This window comes from Bos mutus, chromosome 22 (assembly GCF_027580195.1).
Source record: "Bos mutus isolate GX-2022 chromosome 22, NWIPB_WYAK_1.1, whole genome shotgun sequence".
Classification (NCBI taxonomy): Eukaryota; Metazoa; Chordata; class Mammalia; order Artiodactyla; family Bovidae; genus Bos; species Bos mutus.
In genome coordinates this window covers 17,688,123-17,702,072 of record NC_091638.1, presented here as the reverse complement: position 1 = coordinate 17,702,072, position 13,950 = coordinate 17,688,123, and the positions used below count along the sequence as shown (strand labels likewise).

General features: G+C 47.8%; 1 protein-coding gene across 2 annotated transcripts in view; it reads right to left on the bottom strand.

The window, feature by feature from the left end:
- Positions 1–13,950, bottom strand: part of SRGAP3 (SLIT-ROBO Rho GTPase activating protein 3) — a 246,088-nt gene that overhangs the window by 62,738 nt on the left and 169,400 nt on the right. For both annotated transcript variants that reach the window (XM_005907082.2, XM_070359891.1), the window contains exons 5-7: positions 7,212–7,397; positions 2,897–3,025; positions 929–1,150 (exon numbers count right to left, since the gene is read on the bottom strand). In XM_005907082.2, coding sequence (XP_005907144.2) covers positions 929–1,150; positions 2,897–3,025; positions 7,212–7,397 — 537 coding nt within the window. The remainder of the gene's footprint in view (positions 1–928; positions 1,151–2,896; positions 3,026–7,211; positions 7,398–13,950) is intronic.

Below are 13,950 nucleotides of genomic sequence, written 5' to 3'. Positions count from 1 at the left end.
ACGATGAGTCAAAGGGCTGGACACGAGGGGCTGGGATGGTGCCGGAGCTGTGGGGAAGCCCGGCAGAAGGCATCTCTTGCAAACGAAGGAAGTCAGTAGGGCTGCGGGAGGACCCAGCTAAAGGCACCTTCAAAGGTGCCTCCGGGGCGCTCCCTGCTACGCAGGTGCAGTGACAGCCCAGCAGAGCTCCCCCCTGGATCCAGAAGCTGGCTGGGTCCCTCTCTCACGTGCCTGGGTGGCATATCTTAGGTGAAGGGAATGGGGCCACTAGGAGAAAGTTCTGGGCACCTACCCCTGGAAGTAGAGACGGGGAGCCAGAAACCACACTGTGGCTGTCCTCCGTTGTTCCAGGGGCCAGGGCCTGAGCCCTGGAGAGAGGGAGGAATGACATGGTAAAGCTCAAGGAGAGATTTTCATAAGAAGTTTTGTGAAACTTGGGTAACTAGTGTGTTGCTCTGAGGCTAGTGACGAGTGCCTTTTCCCATTTTGTTTTTTTTCCCCAGAACATCATGAGGATGTGAGCAGCACAAGCCCTGAAGGGAACTCAGCTGGCTGGTGTGCTGAGGGCTCAGGGTACTGGAGCCCAGGCCAGCGAGGCTCTGCTGAGGCCCCACCTTGGGTGATCCGGGACCATCTGAGGGGAGAACGCGAGATGATGGTCTAAGTGTAGGTGTGGGGCTCCCTTGAGGTCTTCTAGACACAACTGTGAGGGATTTTATGGGAAGCTAAGGTTCTGCAATTTCGCAGGAAGGGGACTTGAGCCACCAAGATTAGGGGATTAGTGGTAAACTCCTCCACTGGTGAAGCCCACGTGCCAAGAACTTGACCACAGGCCTCTGACCTGACATTCTCCTCCCCCCAGTACTCTGGGAGCTCACGGCAGAGGGACGGAAGCAGCATCAAGCAGGGGCTCCTGGGAGAAGCCTACCTCGTCCCCCATGTGGGGCTGAAACTCGAACTTGAGCGGGGGACAGAAGACCTGGTTACACATGTCCATGACCGTGTGCTTGTCGCTTCGGGAATCTAGGTTGTCCACGGCATTCTCAATGACGTCCAGCCCCTCGTGGCGAGAGGTCTCCAGGTTGTACTCGGCTGAGAGGTAGGTCCGGAAGGTGCGGGCCAGGCTGGCATGAAAGCCCAAGTCACAGCACTTGGAAAGAAGCACATACAGAATGTGCAGGTGAGGGTGGTGATATGGAGAGGGGACGTCACGGTGACTTAGGTTACCTCCTGCTCCACAGTCAACCCTTCCATGCCGGAAGCCCTCGTGCACTTCGGAATCTTACCACACAAGTCATGCCAAAGCCCTCGGAGGGAGCAGTGGGATTACAATCTGGGCAATGACAGTGCTTTTCTCAGCTCCCCACACTCACCGAGTTCTTTCTAATCTCCATGCCTTCACACACTCATACTATCTGCCTGGAAGCCTCTTCCTTTTTCTTCCTGTCTAAATATTCTTCCTTTGGGTTCCAGTTTAGAGGTCATTTCTTCTAGGAAGCCTTCTTTGATGTTCTCCCCACTCAGAGTTTACACCAGGTGTCCCATATCAGGGGTCCACATCTCCCTCTACTTCCCTCAGTGTTTAACACCTGCCATTTGGCATTGCTGCTGCTGCTGTGGCTAAGTCGCTTCAGTCGTGTCCAACTCTGTGTTGACCCCATAGATGGTAGCCCAGCAAGCTCCCCTGTCCCTGGGATTCTCCAGGCAAGAACATTGGAGTGGGTTGCCATTTCCTTCTCCAGTGCATGAAAGTGAAAAGTGAAAGTGAAGTTGCTCAGTCGTGTCAGACTCTTCGCGACCCCATGGACTGCAGCCACCAGGCTCCTCCATCCATGGGATTTTCCAGGCAAGAGTACTGGAGTGGGGTGCCATTGCCTTCTCTGGCCACTTGGCATTACATTTGCCTTTAAAGAAGCAGGGTGATGCAAGTTGAGATTCACAAGGACAAACCCACTGGCTCTTGTCCCCTGTTGTACCTCAAGACCTAGAGCTAGTAGGTACTCAGTAAAAACTTGGTAAATAAACAAATGAAAGCTGAAAGGGAGGAAAAAGGGGGGTTCCGGCCTTGGAAGCAGGAATGGTGGGCACTTGAAGGCAGGGCCAGGCAGCTCCCTCTCTCGAAGGTGGTGATAATGACACTAATGTGTCCCTTTGCAGCTGAAGGAAGAGCGGTGACCCTGTGACTTCCTGATGGGGTGCACCAGGGCCAGAGGAAAAGGATGCCCTCACAGAGCCTGACCAAGCACCTTCTGGGCCGGATACCTGTCTTCATGAAGACACACCAAGCAACTCCAGCTCCATCACAGCTGACACAGGAGCTGCCCCAAATCTGGTGCTCACAGCATTCCCACCCAAATCTGGTTGTCCCGCCGGTGTGTTCTGCACAGCTGGCGCTCAGGAGCCAGTGTTCCATTTTCCTTTTACTTCAACTGCCTGATTCCTCCCAACGTAACATCCCCAAGTAAAGCTGATCTGCGTAATCCTGTCTCATTCATTATTTTCTTCCCTATGTCTGGAGGACTGGACCCCAGGGGTGCTGAACATATAACCATCTTTACAATCATGGGAAGTCCCCAGGGCATGAACTGTGTACAATTACCCTTCAATCCCCAAAACCAGTAAAGGGCCTGGTGTAGTGGAAGGTGCCTGGAAAGTACACGCTGAACTACAATTTCCCAACCCAAATGTGCAAGGGCTGCCAGAGGCCCACTCCCACCTGGGGAGGTAGAAGCTATGGGGCGATACTCCTCTCTCAAATGCTCCCTGCCTGTCTCCTCCATCAGGGCTCCTGGGGCCACCATCCACCCCACATGTCAGCAAAGAACAAGGGCCAGCCCTCCCGCAGCTGATGACTCTCGCCAGGCAGGTCATCCACGTAGACCCCCCAGGAGCTCACGTCGATGAGGTCGGAGACGTCGTGGATGTAGTATTTGCTTATAGCCGCGTTGGTGGCCGCCAGATTCAGCAAGTAGTCGTTCCGGGCCTTGGTGCACTTCAGCTTGTTCTCAGAATACTTTGCCTGCCTCTGGAGGAAGGAAAAAATGGATGTGAGAGCAAAGCCACTGATGGGAGGGATTTGGGATTTTCTACATGGCCAGTATCTGCAATCAGCCCCTCATACGGCCCTGGGATGCCTTACTCCACGTGCTAGGTGAGTAAGATCCATACCCTGTACTCAAAGAGCTCCACCTTACACCACATGTGTGCAGCTGACAACAGCACTGCTGGGTAAGCTGCAGGCTTTTCCTGGGTTTGCCAGCGTGGGGTGTAACTCACACCCCTACTCAACATCCCCCAGAGGCTGCTCGAACCCCGATGATGGCCTGTGAAGCCCTCCTGACCTGGCTCCTCTTCCATGTTCCCATCCCTTATGAGGCCCTCCTCTGTCCAGCCTTTAGAGGCCAGTTCACTCCTGCCTCTAGACTCAGACTCCTTCCCTCCGCGTGGCAGGCCACGCTTCCAGGTCCCTGCATGGTCTGCTTCTTAACGCTATTAAGGTCCTTAGCCACGGTCACATGCATCAGTGTCCCCGGCATCTTGCCTGCCCCTTCCCATGCTCTATTCTGCCCTGTTTTTCCCATTTATTTAATCTTTATTCAATTTTTAATGATTAGTTTTATTTAATTTTTAAAAGACTTTTTTTAGAGCAGTTTTAGCTTCATAGCAAAACTGAAAGGAAGGTAAAAAGACTCTGGGCATGCCTCCTGGCCCCCACACACTGCCCCCCAACCCTCAGCACCCCCTACCAGGTGGTACATTTGTTACAATTGGTGGACCTACTGACACATTGCTATCACCCAGAGTCTACAGTTTACCCAAGGGTTCAGTCTTGGTGTATATTCTGTGGATTTAAACAAATGTATAGTGACATGTTTCCATCCTTATAGTATCAGAGCAGTTTCCCAGCCGGAAAAATCCTCTCTGCTCCATCCATTCATCCCGCTGTCCCAAGTAATGGTTGTAACCACTGATTTTTTTTTTTTAATGTCTCCATAGTTCTGCCTTTGTTAGAATGTCATATAGTTGGAAATATGTAGCCTTTTCAGATTGGTTTCTGTCACATGCATTTAAGGTTCCTCTATGTCTTTTCATGACTTGATAGCTCATTTCTTTTTAGTGCTGAATAACACTCCACTATCTGGATGTCCCACAGTTACTTAGCCACTCAACTACTGAAGGACATTTTGGTCGCTTGGTTTTTTCACGAGTACTTTTCACCACCCTAAATTACATTTTTTACCTCTTTGCTAACTTGCTGATTTTCAGTGTCCCCTGTGAGGTCGGGGGCTTAATGGTCCCTGTTCATGGCTGCGCCTACAGCACCCAGAACAGTCGCTGCATACGGGCAGCATGAAGTGATTGGCACTGGCTGGATATGAGTGGTGGGGTGAGATGGGGTGTGGCAGCCAGAGGTGCAGTCTTGACCCAGTCTGAGCTGGACCGCCTCCCTGGGAAGCTGCTTCCGTCCTGGGCCATCCTGGGCAGGAAGCAGGAATGAGTCCATGGGTTGGAGAGCTGTCTCTTTGCCCCCTTCAGACAGATGAGTCCCACTGCCAAGGAGGAAGACAGCCTCCTTTAAGAAACAAGGCTACTTCCCACCAAGGCACTCTCAACCTTCCTGCAGATCACGTTCTCCTGTTTAGCGGAGACACTCCATTGTCAGCCTTTTAATTCTCCTCAGACATCTCTTCTGACCTTTATTCGGGGTCCATTTATTCTGGGAATTTCTAGCAACAAACTTCTGGCAGTCACACCCTGAACTAGCCACACACCCACCCTCCACAGAGAGTTTTGATATTCTTGGCCCATTTCCAGGGGGTTGAGACCTCTATGACCCTGAGACCATTTTCAGCCCTTCATGGACTCACAAAAGTTTATACCTGGAAAGGATATTGAAGATATCCTAGTTTAATTCATCCATTTTATAGGTGAGGAAATAAACATTGAAGAGAAGTAGGTTGTCCAAGAGCCAAATGACTGATTAGCATACAATCCTGAACTCAAACTTAAGTTTCCAGACCTCTCTAACCAATGCTGTCCCTACCCTTCTATAGATCCCCTTATATTGTAGCTCTGTAATTCCCTGCCTGGTTATCTTACTTTTGAAAGTCTATTTCTAGTGTAGTCTCGGACATATTATATCGAAGTATATTCCCAAAATATTGTATCAATACAGCCAGCACCACTATCTAAATTTAGAGTATTTTCATCACCCCAAAGGAAGCCCTGTACATTAGCAGTCACTCTCCATTCTTTTCTGCCCCAACTCCTGACAACCAATAATCTGCTTTCTATCTATATACATTTGTCTATTCTGGACATTTCAAATAAACAGAATCATATAATATGTGGTCTTTTGTAACTGGTTTCTTTCACTTAGCACACTTGTTTTCAAGGTTCATCCATGCTGTATCTGTATTCATTCCTTTTCATGGCTGAAGATTCCATTATAGGGATTTACCATATTTTATTCATCAGTTGATTGTTTCTAGTCTTTGGCTATTATGCATGAAACTGCTATCAAGTTCCAGGAGTGGAATTGCTGAGTTATATGGTAACTCTATGTTTAACATTTTGAGGAACTTTCAGACTATTTTCCAAAGTGGCTGCACCAGTTTACATTCCCTCCAGCAATGTATGATGGTTCCAGTTTCTCTACATCCTCACCCACACTTGTGGTTATCTGACTTTTATATTTCAGCCACCATGGAGGGGCTGTGCTTTCGACTTGGATTTCCTTAGTAACTAATGATGCTGAGCATCTTTTCATGTACTTATTGGCCACTTACATATGTTGTTTAGAGAAATGCCTATTCAAATCCTTTGCCCATCTCTTAATGGGGTCGCTGCCTGTTTATCGTGAAGCATGTTTTTCTTTGGCTTTGGAAATGACTCTGATATTTCATTTGCCTCTGGTTACTTTTCCAGCTTACCCAGGTCCTGTTGGATTTTATTCCCACTCAATCTCCTATAATGAGAGCTGTAGGATCATATAATCGTCAGTCTCACAGAATTAGTCTCATAGAATTAGTCTAATAGAAGCCTAAATAAATATCTGATGCAATGTTTGGCAAATAGAAAAAGCTCAGAAATGTTTGCTGATTATATGGAATGAATGAATGCAGAGAATTCAGCAAGAAAATCATAGCCCTTTAAGAAGAAAGGAACCTAAGAAGTAACCTAATCTAGGATGAAAAACGGCAGGATGCACACTGCCCCTTTAAATTCCCTGGCCATGGCAGACCTCATTAATTGATCACCGTACTATCTTTAACTAAAGTCTTGAGGGGGCTCATAATCCTCAACATAAGGCTCTGGGTGCAAGTGTGCGTACCAAGTCACTACATTTGGTCCGACTCTTTGTGACACTACAGACCATAGCCCACCAGGCTCCTCGGTCCATGGGATTCTCCAAGCAAGAGTACTGGAGTGGGTTGCCATGCCCTCCTCCAGGGGATCTTCCTGACCCAGGAATTGAACCAGTATTTCTTAGTCTCCTGCACTGGAGGCAGGTTCTTTACCACTAGCGCCACCTGGGAAGCCCAGGGCTCTGGGTAGCCACTACCAATTGATGACAGTTCATATGAGAAAGGAGATTTGTTCATAATCACTGTCAAATTTTAAAAGTGAAGTTCAGAGGGTTGTTATAAATGTGGCATCTGCAAAAATCAGCCTGTCTGACTCCAAAACTAGCACTTTCACCATGTCACACAAAAGCACTTCTCCAGCATCAATACACAAGGATTCTGTATAGCCCGGCTTTGGCCTGGCTGTGGCAATTTCTTCAGAATGGTTCTTTAGCTGGTTCCCAGGTGTTGGTTGGTACCCCAGTGCTGTTGCCTCTTGTTGGGACACATTAAGGCCCAGTCAGCACCCCCAGCCACTAAATCGACCTCCAGGGCAGGCTCCACCCACACTAATGCCTGGTGATTCTTGCCAGAAGATGCTCCCTGCAAGAGAGTCTCATCACAGTTCAGCTCTCCAGCCAGCTGAGCATCTCTCCTTCTGCTGACCTTGGCCAGAGGCCTAACAAGTGCTAGCAGAGGCATGGCCAACCCCGCCTCCACCACAGCACTGCCCCCTGAGGGGAGCAGCTGCCGACAGCATTAATCCACCCCCAGACACTCGGGGTGCAGAGCGGGAGGCCCAGGCTGGAGGGAGCCTGACCCTCCCCTTCCTGCCTCGTCCCAATCCCCAGGGCCTCTGCTCGCCTTCTCCTTCATCTTCTCGATCTTCTTCACAGAGCTGCGGCGCTGGGGCCGGTCCTCATGCCGGAGCAGGTTCATGCTGAGGTCTCCTGACTTGTTGAACTGCTTCTCCTCCTGCTTCTCGGCCTCCTTCAGCTTGCTTTCCGCACTGATGCTCTCTGCATGGTACATGTGGTAGGTTTTCATGACCTGGGGACACATGAGTGCAGGCAATCAAAAGGCTGTTACAGCCCAGCACGGGTGGCCCTTAGTGCTGCCAACTCCCTTCCAACTTTGGTGCTCTGGTCAGCTCTGCCCCTGCCCTCTTCCCATGACATGCTCTGAAACCCCTAGGCTCTTCATTTTTATACAAGCTGTCTGAGGACTGGAGATGATGACTATCATCATTAAGGCCTTGCTGAGTGCCAGGAATGAACCAGTAAAGAGGAAATTAAAAGGGCCACTGCAGCTTCTGAGCTTCTGGGGGCTCTGGGAAGTGATGTAATGAACGTGGCCTTCCTCAGCTGGCCCCCGCCCACCCAGCCCTGCCAGCTGTGTGGCTTGCCTCCCTCTCCCATCGCTTTCCCAGTGTCGTTGGAAAAGGCTCTCCTTAGGTGCTCGTGGGATTTCATGGGATCATCCTTCTTACTTACACACAAATCATTTTCTCAGCTGTTTCCTTAAGTAAATTTGGCCTGCAAATGGCTCTGTTCCCAAAAGGAATATTATTGGTAACCTAATAGATATTCTATGTTCTCAGAAATAAATTCATCCCTAGCTACTATAAAATTAATTCCTTTAAAGCAAATTGCACAGTGCTACCCTAATTCCATATTAAGAATTAGATATTGCTATAACAAAGGAATTTTTGAGTCAGAAGAAATTCTACACATCATCTACTCCAACCACCAAGTTTTACGAACAGGAAAACCAAGGTGTAGAAAAACAAAGTGGTGTATCCAAGATCATACAGTATTATCAGTATGGTTTCCAGACTTTACATCCTTGTGATCGTCTTAAGAATCAAGATACCAAACACTCCCATCACACCAACAAGATCCCTCGTGCCCCTTTCTGATCCATCCCCACCACTTACCCCAGCCCCCTGCAGTCACTGATTTGCTTTCTGACACTTCAGATTGGTTTTGTGTCTTCTAGAACTTCATATATATGGACCCATAGAGTATAAACTCTTTTACACCTACCCTTGTTCACTCAGCATAATTTTTTCGAGATTCTCCCATGTTTCTGCATGTATCAGCAATTCTTTTTTTATTGCTGATTAGTATTCCCTTGTATGGCTATACCACAATTTGTTGATCTGTTCACACATTGATCATTATTTGGATTGTGTATAGTTTCTGGCTATTATGAACAACACTGCTGAGAATGTTCACATACAATTCTTTCTGTTGATGGATGTTTTCGTTACTCCTAAGTAAATAGAGTGGAATAGAGGGTCATAGAGTAAATATAAATGATATACGTAACCACAGTAAAAATTTGGTCTCAGACTTTTAATACTATCATATCATACTGTCTCCTTCATTCATTACCATTTGCTCAGCAGATGTATTTGGAGCAGCTTTAGAGCAAGCGAGGCCAGTCCTATACCAACAGTATTCTATCTCCCAGTCCCCAACTAGGTCTATACTTTCCCTTTGCAATATCAAGTTCATGATCGTCTTTCTATGCTAAAGAACACAAGAAATTTCTGGAATTCATGGCTCCTGAGCCTTGTTGGTCCTTTTCTCCTGCTGTTTGGACAATTAACAGTAGCTAATGGAGCAGAGGTGATCCCCCGGGGATGGGACATGCTTCTACCTAACCAGGCCCTTTAAGTCAAAGAACTCCGATTGAATTACTGGCCAACGTTATTATCTCCTTCACGTCAAAGTCCTGTGAAGTTAGATTATTAGAATGAGATTCTAATAAGATTCTGTGATTCTTACCATGAAATCACAGCATGGATCTGTTGTTAAGGAAGTTTGTCATACATCATGAGTCAGCAGGGTCAACACCTATTGTAGAGCAGGTTAGGTAAGAATGTGGACTCTGGCCTAAATATCTGGGCTGAATCCTGTTGCTGCCACTTACCAGTTGTGTGATCTTGGGCAAGTCACATAACCTCTCTGACCTCTGCTCCCTCATCTATAAAATGGGGATAATAATAGCACCTATCTCATAGGTTTGTGATGAGACTAAATAAGTTAATTTTTTAAGATACTGAAATCAATACCAACTACACAGTAAAAGCCACGTAAGCATAAGCTGCTACCATTGCCACCACCATTTACATGTCTGATTTGGGCTGAGGGTTTGAAAATCTTGAACTTACTTATTTGACTTCAGGAAAATACAAACTCTAGAAACCATTAGCTAATGTGGGAAAAAAAAATTTATTCTACACCACATTTCTCCCTCCTTTCATCCTGAAAACCTCTCCAAATTTCAAAATAAATGAAAACTTCCAGTCAACTTGTCTTTGTGGAACTTGATGAGAAGACTTCTCTGCATCCGGCCCTTTTTTTTTTTTTTTTTTTTTTTTTTGGAGTTGCTCTAAAGCTTCTAAAGAGGCCCTTCTTGCTGGTTTCATCCCTTCCTTCATCCCCTCCAACTTCTCTAAGCTTACTTCTAAACAACTCAATGGGCCAGAAAATGTGCTGGATCAAAGTGTTTTCGACATCTAGTGGCCAAAGGCAATGACTGCAGGTTTATGGATGACCAACGTAGTTGCCTATTTCCAACAATCTTTAAGCCGTGGCTCCTGGAATGGAATGTGACTCAGATCTGGGAAGCCTGCTGAAGGCTGTCTCTGGGCCCCCATTCTCGAACCTTTCCTTGACCCCTCCACCTTCACAGACACCACTGGCGTCTGCATTCCTGCCCCGTGCTGCTGGTGCTGTTCGTTTCTGAACTCCATTTCCTTTCTGGGTTCAAGGATTCCTGCAAAATCCATTTTTTCCCCCATTTCAGCTGCTGAGGTCTGCTTATCTCAAGCACTGATTTATCGTGTGTGTTGGGTAGTTCAGAGGAAGAGACAGCACTTCAATTTGCACCTAGAGCTTCCCATCCAATCATTCACGCATCCATTCATCCAAGTGATCAAGGTCAGCATCCCAGCTGGGCTTTCTCAGCCTCCCACATTTTCCTTTGGCTACTTTTCTACTCCTCTTGAATCACAGAGTACTCTTCCTGCCCTCCATCAAGCCAGATTCCCAGAGTAGTCTCTGAACTGCATTCCAAAAGCCCCATGATTGGAGAACACAGCCCAGTGACCCTGGGGTCAAACTCTACGTGATTCAATTGGTAATTCCTGATCCCAAGAATCATGGTGAACTGGACTGCCCAGGGACACTTATGTCAGACAGCTGCTACAAGAAAGCTCACCTGGGGACCTCTCTGAAGTGAGTCTATTTATGCCCAGAACCCTCTAGATGCTTCCTTTATTTAATTACCTGAAACAGGGGCTTTGGCATGAAAGGCCCTTAGCTCAATGGTCCAGAACAGTCTGCTTAATATTGCCAGTCCAGGAGGTGCTGAATAATATTTAAATTTACCTATTACTTCAGACTTTGCAAACCTCTCTTTTTATTATCCATAAGGAGCATTTCAATTAATCCTGGGAGGCAGCAGAATAATAATAATAGCAGCTAACATTTACTGAACACTTACTACATGCCAGGCCTACTTCTAAGCACCTCACAGACATTGATTCACTTATTTTTCACACAACCCCTATGAGGTAGACTATATTCTGCCTGCTTTACCAACGAGGAAACCACAACATAGGGATGAAAGGGTGCTCTGCACCATGGAGACTCAGGAGACCTGCTTCTGAGACTTGACCCTCCTACCCCTTGCCGGGTGGCTGTGTGGCAGAGGCTTGACCTCTCTGTGCTGCCTGGCAAAGACCGGGGGGGGCTTGCAGAGACCTGGGGAAGCTGTGACTGCAGAGTGGCAGGCTGCCAGCAGTGTGGGGGTGGGGAAGGGAGCAGAGGAGGATGCAGGAGTTCAGTCAAGTCACTGGGACACAGTCTTCAACCTGGGATCTCTGGAAGGGCCTCAGAGACACCCAGAAGCTTACTGCCAGATGGGAGTTCACTTTCCAGCCCTCGAGATCCTATCAGGGACAGCCTTTCAGAAGAAGTCTAGCACAGGTTGAGAAGTACTAGGCAGGGATATGTAAGTGGAGACCACTGTTCTTGGCCCCAAATCAGTTTCATAGGTTCTCAGAGACGCTCCAGAAACCTTGATATATTATCCTGTCACTGAAGGAGACTGAGGCCCAGAAATGACAAGTTTGGGTCCTAAGTCATACAGCAAGCCAGATGGCCAGGCTGTCCATATTTCCTCTTCTGGTGATCATGCTGCCTTTGCTGTGCACGCTGTGCCTCCTGCATCTTCCCAAAGCCTCAGATCATGATAATAGGAAAGTATTATCTGCACGGTTCTTCAAATCCAGATTTAGATGCAAAAGAAGGCAAAGGCAATCTGGAAGTTCACATCATTAATAAAGGGACAGACTGGGGCAGGATAAGGATCAGTTTTTAGAAAAAAAGGTTCTCAATAATGCAATTCTGTGTACGTGTCCTCCACCCAACAGGAAGGGCCATCCCTGGGCCACACAAGAGTTGTGAATGAAGTGAGACCCTGGGCCAGAGCATAACAAAGACATCCTTAAGGAAAAGAGAAGTACCCAAACTTCAGTCTGACCACCACACTCTGTGCTGCCTACGTTCTCCGTAGAAGTTCTAATCACTGTCTTACTCATTTTGCACCTTTATAAACGGCCTCGCCCAACTCGAGTGCAAAGTCCATAAGGGCCAGGACACCGTCCATGATCATAATCCCTGTATTAGAGCAGAGATTGGTACCCAGCAAGTATCAGTGTATATTCGCATGAATAAATGAATGACAGCTAGATGGCTGGCTGGATAAAGTGGTGGCTGGATAGGCAGATAGGTGGGTGGGTGGAAGGAGGCGTGGCAAGATGGATAGATGGGTGGCAGGTGGATGAATGGATGGATGGCTAGATAGATGGGTGAGTAGGTGGAAGGATGGGATGGACAAGGATAAAATTGAGTCTATTGCTTTTGCTCTAATGAATATATAATCTTTGGGGGTAGGGCAACAGCTACACCTTCAATTGCTAAATATTTATGGAACAGCTCATGATGGGCCTGGTACTGCACTCGGACCTACACGAGAAAACACTACAATGTAGAAGACAGAGACAGTCTCACTGAATACACACTCTAGTAGGGAGACAAACATTGTGCAAGTGATTATCACAGCATATGAGAAGTGCTATGATGAGGGGAGTAAGGGCTGCTAAAGGAAGGCTTCTTAGAGGGGAAGTGATACCTAAACTAAACTTTGAAGGAAGAGCAGCTGTCAGATGGGTGAATAGGGTGTGGAGTGGGGGAGGACCGTTCCAGACAAAGGGAGCAACGTCAGTATTAAGCCCAGTAGAAACGTGAGCCAAACAGGTTTGAGGAACAGCTTACAGGTAGGAGAACACCAGGTGCTTGTCTGAAAACCAGCCAACGGAGCCACTTTCTTCTCCTCCCCGAGCTTCTCTCCCTCAGCAGACATCTGCTGTTTTTCTCTGTCGAGGATCAGCCAGTCCTCCTTCTGGAATGGCTTCCTGATTTTCTTTGAGGAAATCCCCCAAATTCCCTTCCACCGTTCTCAGCCCATGTGGTTCAAGGGAAACCGACACCACCCTCCAATCCTTGCATGTGGGCAGGAGACCCAGGCCTGACCTGTCAGTAAACATGATGTTAATCCGGCTGCAGTGATGGGACCCCCAGCCTGGCCAGTTAGAAACAGCCCTTGGGCTCTGCTGGAGACAAGGGGAAGGCAGTGTTTGCTGTCCACTAGGGGGCGCTGAGCTGATAGGAAGTGAGCCTGTAGGGGGCGGGGATGCGGGGGATGGATGTGGGCCAACTTTATCTCCACAGGAGAGAAGCCTCCTGTAGAGAAAAACAACATCAAATGAGGGAGGGGATGGTGGAAGGAAGGAAAGAAGGAAGGGAGAGAGAAAGAGAGACAGAAAAGAAGAAAAAGGGAGGGAGGGAATAAGATAAAAATGGAGAAGATGTCGTTCTGCTGCTTTTGCTCTGGTGAGTATATTGGCGGCTGGGGGCAGGGGGAGGGCAGCTGCACTTCCAATAATTAAGTATTTATTGAACAATTTATTATGTGCAGGCACTGTATACCAGGTGCTGCAAATTCTACTGTGTGGAAGACAGATAGGGTCTCTGCGCTTAGATTACACACTCTGCTGGGGAGAAAGACAATGCAATTAGTGGGTTAGCCTCCGAGATTCAGTAAGTTGCCATTTTTACATGTCAGATTGTCCTGGCTTTCTGTCTCTTGCTCCTGAATGAGTCCCAAAAGGTGGACTTCCTTCCGCACTAGATTTCCCACTACCCAGATCACCCCTGGCCTCTACTGGCCAGACTTAGTGTCTGACTCACACTGACTGGCTGAACAGGGGCTACTCATCTCAGGTCCTGGCTTCCTGCTTCTGTGCCTCGCTCTCCACCCAGGAAAGTCCACTGTCATTCAGCTCCAATCCAAGACCATCTCTTCTCCGCTCACACCGTGTCCATATCCCTGTTGACACCTGTCACATGGCCAAGCCATGACCCATCCTCTGGACACATGGATCATCAGTAAACGTCAGCTGTGTGAAGGAATGTCTCCATGGGAGAGCTGAGAGGGGTAGGGAGGTTGTCTAGAGGGAAACCTTATT